The 11,507-nt window shown below is 32.8% G+C and overlaps 1 protein-coding gene across 1 annotated transcript in view; it reads left to right on the forward strand.

The window, feature by feature from the left end:
• PCDH10 (protocadherin 10) overlaps positions 1 to 10,544 on the forward strand; it is a 42,699-nt gene extending 32,155 nt beyond the window's left edge. Inside the window, exon 5 of the mRNA XM_036031819.1 lies at positions 6,373 to 10,544. Coding sequence (XP_035887712.1) covers positions 6,373 to 6,392 — 20 coding nt within the window. The 3' untranslated portion in view covers positions 6,393 to 10,544. The remainder of the gene's footprint in view (positions 1 to 6,372) is intronic.
• Positions 10,545 to 11,507: the final 963 nt, after the last annotated feature.

Here is an 11,507-nt window from a genome sequence, read left to right on the forward strand (position 1 = left end):
GTTGATTGATTACTTAAAATTTGAACATTTTCCTAGATTTATTGTGATACTTTTCATGGCTGTTATGCATCATAAGGTATAACATGACTAATACTTTTACCTCATTATGTGGTTAAAGATTTACAGTAATTAAGACAAACCCCAATCAAACACAAAGTGTAAACTTCTGGAACATACTATAACTGTTTAAGGATTTAAATCTTCCAATTAATTAGAACATAACTAAAATGATTTTAAACCTTAACAAGCATGACATAATCTTATTTCAATAATTAAGCATTTTTGTGATGGTTTTTAGGGCTGAATTTGATTCACTGTTCATCAGTTTTTAAATCTCTAATTATCTACTGAAAGATTAAGTTGAAAGGGTAAGAGGGTTCTAGGAAATACCTAAAAATGTATGTGTAGCGTTAGATTTCAGAATAGATCATTTAAAGTTATTTTTGTTATTCGAAGAAGAAGGAATACTTTATCTAATTAGTTACATTTATTTCACAAGAGCAAAGATTTTACTCCAAACAAGGATAAACTTTTAAATAATTTAAATAACAAGCATGTATCCATTTAATGATAATTAAATAATTAGTCATTGAATATAAATATATATTTCAGATAATTATATTTATCTCCTTTTAAATTCTGACACTTTACTTTTAAATATTTTTGTTGGAAATACATATAAAATTTATTGCATGAACTATAGTGTTAGAATAATTAGGACATTCAATGCCACATTTTTCTAGAGAACTCAGTGGAACATTTGCCTCAGTGGTAACAAATGTGTCTCCTGCAGTAACGTGAAGCAGTGCCTCGAGCACAGACACCCCAGTCTTAACAAACCCAGAACATGACACCTAAATAGTGCATGGGGCATATGCAGACTAACGAATTGGTCACCGTTTGCCTGCAATTCAAATGGAACTGAGCATCCTGTGTGTTACCTGGCAGCCCTGTCAAGGTGCTCCTGAAGCCGAGCGGTCTCAGGCGTCCTCGCCTGCGTGAGCGTGGTGGTGGTTTTCTCCACACGCAAACCCAGCGGTCAGCTGTTACTCCTCAGCATGCCAGCATATCGACCCCACTCCGATCCTGCAATCCCTGTTTTTAATCTGCCGTTCGTGCTGACGGAGACGGGAGTGAATTGTGTTAGGGGGAATCGGACCATCAAGTATAGTACATAAATAGCCATGCTTTTACACACAGCGTCTAAGTTGTGTGTGTGTCTTTTTGGACAATAAACTTGTATACATTGCATTACAAGTATTTTATTTACCCACCAAGAAGACTTTTCATTTGTCTTCATGGCTTTATTATTTAAGATTTTAGTCAACTTATTTTAAAATGCTATCTCTGTTTCGGTAGGCTATTAGTAGTTAATAGGTACATGGCTATGCATTTTTTAAATGAAGGTCTTACCTATTTATTTTTATGTTTTTGCATCTTTTGTTGCCAGAATTTATGCTTGGCTTTCATATAAAAGATGAAGTCACGCACACCACTAGTAGTTGCCCTAATATTGTGATACAATGATGTCATTTCTTGCAAGTAGATCTGTACAGGTGCAGCATTTCTATATTTATAGGAATAACCAATCCTATTCAGGCATCTTCCATGCCTTCTGCTTTGAAAATTAATGTTAATTTCAACCTTATAGGAAGTAAATAATTTGATCTCCTTAAATGTTATTTTGAAGTGAACTACTTAAAATACAAGTATCTAAATGTCAGTAAATATTATCAGCTTCACAATTCTCAATGAAAAAAAAGAAGCAATTTATTCTTTAAAGGTGCATATCTTGTTAGAATCTTAAAAGTATTCTTGTCATTATTAAAGTAATATGTAATTGAGTGAATTGTTTTCAAAGGAAATTTCAAGGGTACTTCTTTGCCGATATAAAGGATATGACTTTCAGATAGTTCTGGAACAAACCAGAGTTTCCATGTTTTAGTGGATTATGATACAGAATTTCAGAACAATTTTCAATGATATAAACACGGAGAGCAATATATGTTAAAGTTCCATTTCCTAAATATATGGCAATGTAAGATCAAAGCATTTAAACGTGGATCCAGTCCCCAGACTTGACTTTAAAATACCCACAAGGCAAGGGGGTTTTGTTTAGCACGGAGAGCCTGCTCACCTCGGTAGTTCTCGGTGTTCTCGGTAGAGTCATGAATAATTTTTTTCATGCCAGGAAAAGTTAAGCTTCCGTGGCATAATTTTAACATTTCTAGAAAGGTTTGAAATAGCTCCCTTCAATATATAAAATTCTATGCAAACACTATGTCATAGTATATTTTTTTCCTAAAACAAATAATTTAAGAATTTAATGCCTCCTCCACCCAGAGTAATGGAGGAAAATGGGGACAACTATAATTGAACAACAATAAACAAATTTTAAAAAGAGTTTAATGTTTGTAGTTTTTAAGAAAGATATTTAGGATATTGGCAATTCTTGTGTCTAGATGGAAAAGTTATATGTGATAACTATATATGTTGGGTATCTTGCTCAAATCATTTCCGATTCTGATAATAAAGTGCATTGTCTCATTAAAGAAGTTGATACACTATCACTGGTTTTTGTTCTGGAGTTCAGAACACTTTTAATTAATATAATTATTCAGATGTGAGGATTTTTAAGCCGAACAAAACTGAGTGACTGTAATTACACTCCTCTGTTCATAATACGAGTGGTAACCAACACAGTCACAATAACTCAGGGTAGACCTCTCCTTTGGAACCAGTTGTAAATGTGCTCTTGCTTTTGTGAGAAGGCAGCTTCACATTGCACATGCATGCGCACACACAGACACACCCAAGTGTACAGAGATTTACAAAAGCCTGTGGATCCTCTGTTTAGGAGGAACCCCGTGCTGTTTCTGTCTTGCAGCTTGTGAACTGCTTTACGCTGGGAACAGAGAGCAGGTGTTTCTGACTTCTCCGAAGGGTAATGGGCTTAAACTCTCGTTTGCCAGATTCACCTTAGATATAAAGCAGTGTCCTGATGTGAGGCTCATTAAACACTGGGACGAGCTCTGGAGCAGGTTACTGATCTCAGCCCCTGAAGTATTTCGCTGCTGTGGAGAGTCTCAATCACCTGGGATGTCTGAAGGCTGTTCTGTTTTTCAGTTGCAGAAATAGACGAGATTACTTCACAAGCTTTATTTATTGCTTTAGCTTCTGTGGTTTGTACGGTCATAAGTATAAATGGCATTTTGCCTCCTTTTATGAAAGTATGGGAATATGAATACTGAAATTATTAAATTGTCATAGTAATATATTACACATTATTTTAGTGTCTATTATTCTATTTACATGATATAAATAGGATATCAGCACTGATACTTCTACAAGTGTTTTTGAAACATACATGCCTATAGTTATTCTTCTTAAATCATTAATTAGAATTTTTTAAAGTTCTGTAGTTTAATAATATACTTTACAAATTATCAAAGGCAATAACAGGATTGCACTATATAAGAAAAAATAGGCATCATTAAACTTTCATTAAAATTATATATATACTAGATATATACATACAAATATATGCTAAATATACATATACATATATATGCTGAATTATAAAAAGGTAGATATTTGAATGTCACTTTTCCATTGAGTGATTTTTTTATCTGCAACTCAGTGAGATAAATGCTAAATGTAACATTTCTGTGATGGACTATGAAGAATAAATGCAGTGAATGAATAAATAGAGGTGAAAAGGAATACTAATAGTCTCTTTCCTATTACTTTGGATTTGACTAAAAAGAAAATCTTTCATTCACATCAAGTGACCAGTTCCCCACGTATGGTGATTAATAGCTAGGGGAAAATGCATTTGTGAAATTCTCCAAGTATGCCATGATAGCTCTAAAACATACAGAATATATAAGAAAACAGAGAGATTCAATGTATCTGACCCATTCTCTCCAGCCTGAAATGCTTCAGCAAATGCATAGTCATAATAGTTAACACTGAGGAGTAACTGCTGTTGGCACCGACTTGAAAAGGTAATAACATTGATTTTTAAAAAAAAATAATACTTGTGTGCTCCTTACCCACTATTAACTCATACAGTCCCCAAACAATAATGATTACTCAGTATTCACATTTACCCCTTCAGGCCCTAGAACAAAATGTGCGTGACTATGACTTTAGTAATAATATCATATTTCATTTTCCCTAGTTTGTCTGACGGCACTTCACACTTGGCAAATTAGCTTCTGTGCTGGAGGAAGCCGTCCCTCCCCATTCTAATTTGTACTGACCTTCAGTCTCTGTCCTCACATGTGTCCGATTTAGATTTGCGTTGCTGAACTGACAGAAAGGTGATTATATTATTCAGACAATACTGGAGTAGTGCAAAATAAAAGCAGATCACAGTAACTCTAAGCAGTGATTATTATATGCCTTTTAAGCTTATGTTTATGTGAAAGATATTGAATATAAAGTGCTAAACTTCTGGGTTCTTATAACTCTGAACCACTCTAATAACATAATTTCTCTTTGTATGCAAATGAACATACAATATTGATCTGAGTAGCTTGTCTCAAAGTAATTTTTTTACCTAATCTGACATATTTTATAGACTTAAAGCTGTGCTAGGTTGACTAATTTCTGCATTTATATTAAAAGATAGCTTTTCAATATATCCATTTCTTTCAAGATAATACTTTGTGCAATTATCAATAGTGTCCTCTTTCTCTCATGTAATTCTTCAGCTTGGAATATAAGTTACTTGGTCATTGTAGTTATTTATTCCAATTTATTTTATAAACCTGAATTTCTATGGTAACTAACTATTCTAGTTTACTGTAGAGTTTTAAATTCTTATTGGTATTATCAGAGTATATTTGAATCATTTATACTCCATTTTATCATAAAACAGGGAACTGAATTCAAGGGCATAGAAAAATGGGGTTCTTTTAAAAGATCTTTTTTTAAAAGAAATTTCTATTTGCTAACAGAATATTCTCTGTAGCATTTGACCAGGTAAGGTATAATAGTTACCATGTGGTCCTGTGTTGTTGCTGACTCATTTATTAATTCATGATACTGTGTGATGTAAGACAGAATATGTTTTGGTCATTTGCAATGCTGGTTACTATATAGTACATGCCTCTGTTCATTTGTACTTTAATTCCTGGAAAACGTAGCAACTGCTTCTACAATGTTAATTGCTGCATCCCTGCTGAAAGATGAACTAGTAAGGACATGTGTGCTGGTCTGGTCAGAAACTGAGTTTGGGAGTAAAAGTAACGGACAAATAAGGGAAAATAAATTAGGAGAAATGTATACGTAAATAATCTAATTGAAATGAATGGGAATACCTTAGGAGAAGAATTGCACTGATCAGCATATTCTTACATTGGGGGGGGGGGGGATGCCAACTGTTCACCGGATTAAAATCATTCATTCATGCATTTGCAGTTTAGTTCTTAATTTTCAATGAGATATTGCTGTAGGTGATTTTTATCCCAACTGAACAACCTTGAGTTTCAGTTCATCTTCAATATAGATCTAATATTGCCAGATTCTGATCTAAGAGGTGCAAGTTTCTGTTCTCATCGAGCTCATGGTCAAATATTACAGAGATTATGGGTCGGTGGGAAGAAATAGGCTTTATCACTATAAATGTATACAACACTTACAAGCATAAAAGCGGAATGATTGAATCTGGATGTATTTCAATACATTTTATAAGATTGGACCAAATTCGATATCTTTTCATTTTCTTCACCTCTACCCTCTTTATGAGAAAACTGATTCATCTCAGTGAATACATTTCTGCATTTAAAAAATCATGGACCATAAAAAGGTTTGGTTTTTATATAATTTGAAAAAATGAGAAAATAAATCTAGAACGTGAATCACCCTTTATTTCTTTAACTACATAAACACTTTCAGGTACAGTTCTATTATGTATTACTTTAATACATATACTTTAGAGTTTATTAACTTAAATATAACAAGTTATTCATAGATATTCTAAAGACTTGCTCTAAAAATGTAAGAGCCATGCATTTTTGTAATACTTGAATCCTGTGTGAATAGTGAAATAGGGGTTGGTTTATAGATAATTTTTAAAAGTTAATCTCACATAATTGGTGGTTCATATATGAAGTATGTATTTCCCATGCCAAACCTATTTGTAAAACTATCAAAATTGTCATCTTTAGAAAGCCCAGCAACGGAGTAACTGTGACAAATAGAAACCAAGGTAATGCTGCAATATTCTGATACTCTGGGGGGGACTCTCCTCTCGGCATACAACTCGTTTCCGCTGTATATTCGTGTCGGTTACAATCATGTTCGATTCTAAACCCCAAACGTTGAGCTCATTTTCTTAGAGTGTTTTTCTTTTCTTTTTCACAGCACGGAAAAGGATATGCTAGTCAATTCTACAGGACTTCCCTGAAGCAGCATGATTTGCACAAAGTCGACCAACAAAAGCATCAACTTTTCAACTTCATTATCTTGGCCATCCAGTTAGTTGTATGTAACTGAGTAGTCGATTGCCCCCCGCAGTCACCGTGGCCAATTAGAGGACCTCCTTGCTCTCAGCAGGCCTGAGAAATGAGTTGAAATGTGCAGAACTGTAGAAACTTTAGGCAACGGATTTTGCCTCTCCGATCAGTGTGTGCCTGTTTACAGCACTATCTATCTTACTCTCCAAATGTCACTGAGCCCTTTCCATGTTTATATTCACCACGAGAAGCCAGTCATAAGGATAAAGGAAATTTGTGCATTACAAATGCAATATCACTGTTTTCGACTTGACTGTTTTATATTATTTTTGTGTGATCAAGTGTTCCCCAAACTATTCCAACTTTACCAGAGAGATTGTGATTATGTTCTTCTCACCTGTGGGTCATAGAAAATGTTGTATTCTGAAGACCCACAAAATATCAAAGACATTCTGTAGTTTATACACCGTGTTGCAAAGTGTTTACTGTACTATTTCAAAGCTTCTAAATAAATATAAATATATATTATATTATATAATTTTCCTAAAATGTGGTACAACTCAGTTGGTTTTTAAATGGATTCATACAGTCCGCATCATACAATAAAGTAAAAGGTAATTCAGGGTCCCAAAGGTAAACTTACATAGACAAAAAATAAGCATTAATAGTTTCCTCCCAGTTTTCATGCCTTCTCCCACCCTGTTTTTCCTTGTTTAAAAGAAAATGAAGCTCTAAGCTACAAAATGTTGCCAAGAACTTGTACTGAATTTCCAATGCCAAAGATATAGCTGCCAATGTTATCAGAGGGGCACTGAATGCATACCATCTAAATACCAACAATGTCTATCATTTCAATTCTATTTCTATGGCTTTGAATTTAGAGTCATTTAAAGCTTTTATAAAAAATCAATACATCCTTCTGTATTTGTTGTTAGGACAAAAAACAAACACTGGGTGTCTGTACATTTTGTGGTGTAAAATATGTAATTGAAGATTACTATTTTAAGAAGTCCTCAATCATATAACTTACACAGAATTTTATTTTACATAGTTATGTGACTTCTAATAACACATGGATATTTATAACTCTATATGACTATACAGAGGTATATAAATACCTGAACTGATAATGAATAACTATAACATATAAACAATCTCTAAATTTAAAGCAAGTTTAATAAATTTGGAGATAGAAACATGGTATGTTATTGTTTCAGTATTACCTTATGTGTGAAAATTTTGTAGCTTAAATGTAGTCAGTGTTGTATTAATGAGAAAATTCTTCATAAGTCAGCCTTGAAAAGGGAAGCCTGCCTTTTACTTTATGTCAACAAGGTTAATCACTAAATTCAGTAGGGTGCATTTTTTTCTTTTACGTCTATTCCTTTATTTCTACTGTTATTTATTGCTTACTGAAACAAAACTAAAAGAGGAAAAATCAGAGAATATGAGATAAACTTCCAAAAAAAAAAAAACAAAACCCCCCTCCCAGAATTGTCACAGTTTCCCATTAAAAATAAAAATCTTCAACATTACATCTAAAGGTTTGCCCAATCCAGATTACAGACCTACTTGGAAATATCTCCCTTAATTTTCACCTGATCTTATTTTACAATGATAGTTTGAGCTATGCTACGTTGTTAAAGAATAGACTAAAAATGAACACATAACAAATGTTTTCCACCCACTTTTATCTTATTTATATGGGAATAGTTTCCTTAGATTTAACATTAAAACACATACATATATACTCATAGGTCCTTGATGTGTATACCTGAGTGACATCACAGTGTCACTGACTTGACAGTCATCAAATGAGATATTAATGTCATAATCACAATCAGTTTACAGAACACAATAATGTGTGTACTGTTCCAGTCTTTTGGGGACCCTTTACAAATATTCGAAGTCAAGTTCATCGTCTCTGACACGAAAGCACACATAGTCACTAAGTGCAGCAGTCAAAATTGCTCAGACTTTTGGCATTGCTACATTCATATTTTGAATGATGGACTATTTTAGTAAGAAAATGTTTCTATATAATTTAACTAGAAAAAGTGTGTTTGTTGTAATTGCTTTTCAAACAAGAAATGATTTTCTTGTTGAATCACCTTGCTTTAATTAAAACCTGTTATTTATCATTTTATAATTATGGGGAAAACCCACATCCATCTGCCTTATGTGCATGGGAAATAAGGTTATACTCACTTTATATATAATAGCTCTACCAATTCTTTTGACTTAATTTTTTTAATTATTTAGCCCTTTATATCATTGTATATAATCTCTCTTGAACCAGCTTCTTATATATTTGTGTATTAGTTTTTTTAATATAGCCTAGTAACCAGTTTTACTCATTGTCATTTTAGCTCCTAAATTTTATTATCAATGTACAGAAACAAAAACAACAAAATGTTTACCTAATTTATAGGACAAGTAGAATTATTTAAACATAAGATACAAACAATTTGTTATTAATCAACTGCTACATCCAGAATAAATCAGCAGTTGCAACAGAATAAGGGTATGATTTTAGTACATTGGCTAAATTGTTATATATTATTATGGCGACTATGAATAGAAAATGCAACCAACCAACAATTTAAGGTTTCCAAATAAACATTTGTTAGATTCACATGCAAAAAATTGTAAAACAGGGTTTCTATTTACTCTAGTCATCCTAATATCAAATTTTCATAATTTTATATATATATCACAGAAATAATATCCACACTATAAGACAGCATTTCATCAATAAATTATTTCAGAAAAGCATAATTATGGTATTTACTTCTTGTTAACATAGTTTTAGAATAGTTAAAAGTCAAAATATTTTCCTGTGGAAACAGTGTCTTAATGTTTCAAAGGTATGTCAAATGACAATTTTTAGAAATATTTCAGCCACGTGTAAAATTCTAATTTTTAACTGTGAATATAATTTTGTGGAATCACTTTAAGTTAAATATTTAAATATCACAAAGGAATTACTGTACATATATAATAATGTCTGTTTCAATATGTGAATCATCTTTTGGGGGAAGTATTAAGGAGTATGTAAATTTTATTTTATGACGATATTAAATGCAATGCCTTTATCAAACATTGCAAATTAAGTAATATAGAAGATTTAAATACTTTAGTTACTCATTCTCTTGTTTCATTTCTTAATAGTGTGATAATTTGCTGTGAGACATTTTCTAATGGAGACACCCTCCTTCTTCTCCAATAAAAGGATGGAAAACAATCCTTGCAGTTCTTAACATAAACTTTAATAACCGTGCATTATATTGAGTCATTTTACCTTCCAAAAGTTACTTACTGGAGCAAAGTTCATCCTTAATACAATTACTCAGTCAAAATGTTGCAAATCTTAAATGATTTAAGGAAAATTATCCACATTACTGACTGATAATAGCATTGCTCTTTGTCATTGCGTGTGGTTTTTCCCTCCTCCTCACATATCTATGTGTACTTTTAATACCCGGGGATCTAAAAAAATACCTAAAACATTGGTATACTTGATAATTTTTCTGGAAATCATACTTTTTCACATTGCAATGTCTTGGGTTCTTTCCCTTCAACTTTAATTTTGTAGTGGTAAAGGCTTTGCATTTAACATCCTTTCTATGTTCCTTTTTAACAAGAAAAGAAAAACAGAAAATGATAGAATTCCATATTTTTTATGCCATGGAGTAGTAAAATTATTTTATATATTGTTTGCACTTCCAGGAATAGCCCTCTGCTAGGTCAGACGAAGCCCTTATACAGTACTTTGTGAAACTCCTGTTCGGTAGAGTATCTTTTCCCGTCGAAACCTCTGCATAGGTTTTAGAGGGCAGCGTTCTGTGCCAGTGCAGGGAGATGGCTGCCGCCAGAGTATTACAGGCAATAATAAGACTACAATTCTATTGCCTTCCATGTGCATGCATGTATTTCTAATCACTGTTATTTTTCAGTATTTGTAAAGTTAGAAAAATGGCTTTTAGTTCGTGAAAACTTGTCACATGCATAGTTTGACGTTTTACACTCCAGATGTTTTTGAGTTGCGTGAAAATATGGCATTAACGATGCAAAAAAAAAGATTACGTTTTCACATGAGACTCCAAAACTTCTGAACGACAGAACTCAGACTTCCAATTCCTCCATACATCCTTGAGCTGAAAGTAAGCAGGGAATTTCTGCTCTAAACACATTTTTGAGACAGTTATCTGTGAGTGAAAACAGGGTATTATAACAAAAGATGAGTTTAAATCTTAACTATAGTGTTTGTTACTGTGAATGCTATAATACTACATAAGTCAAATGAGTGTATATGTACTATATGATTTTATACTGCTGTATACATATGAAATAAATAAAACTAGGATACATATTATGCCATTTTTCCACGCATGGATCTTCCACTGGCGCCGGTGGGATCTTGGAATAAAATTCGGTGGCAAAATATGGCCCTAAGTTTAAAAACAACTAATTCTGATTTAGTACTTTTAGTTTTAATAAAACAGGTTCAAGGGGACATCTGTTCAAAACTGAGTCTCGTTTGAAGCAACATATGCTAGGTTTAAAGGATTTCACTGTATTTATAGTTTTGAAAGTAGGCATTTAGTCCCATATGGTTCCCATGATACCCACAATGAGTATTTTAAACTTATATTTTCCACTTGATGTTATATTTTCTTTTTCGCTTTTTGGATTTGTAGTAACACAAAGAGCCTATGAGTATTAATACAGAGGTTGTTCATAGAATGTGCGTGCCTTCAAGTAATAAAAGAAAAACGTGTGTCTAAAATTTTAGGAGAAAATATTTCATATTTGGTTTCTGGAAATGCAAGAAAAAAAATAAAATATACATGGGTATCATTTTCCAAGAAGAAAGGTATAATGCAAAAATGACCTGAACCAGTTTATAGAAAGGTATATTCTGAAATGGCTGAAAGGTAACATAAGAAGTGTGTTTCTTAATCTCATGCGTAGTTTGTAAAACCGGCTTCTTAAGTTCAAACTACACATGTCTGGGTAGAGGCGAGTTTTATGAAGCAACAA

This window comes from Phyllostomus discolor, chromosome 8 (genome assembly GCF_004126475.2).
Source record: "Phyllostomus discolor isolate MPI-MPIP mPhyDis1 chromosome 8, mPhyDis1.pri.v3, whole genome shotgun sequence".
Classification (NCBI taxonomy): Eukaryota; Metazoa; Chordata; class Mammalia; order Chiroptera; family Phyllostomidae; genus Phyllostomus; species Phyllostomus discolor.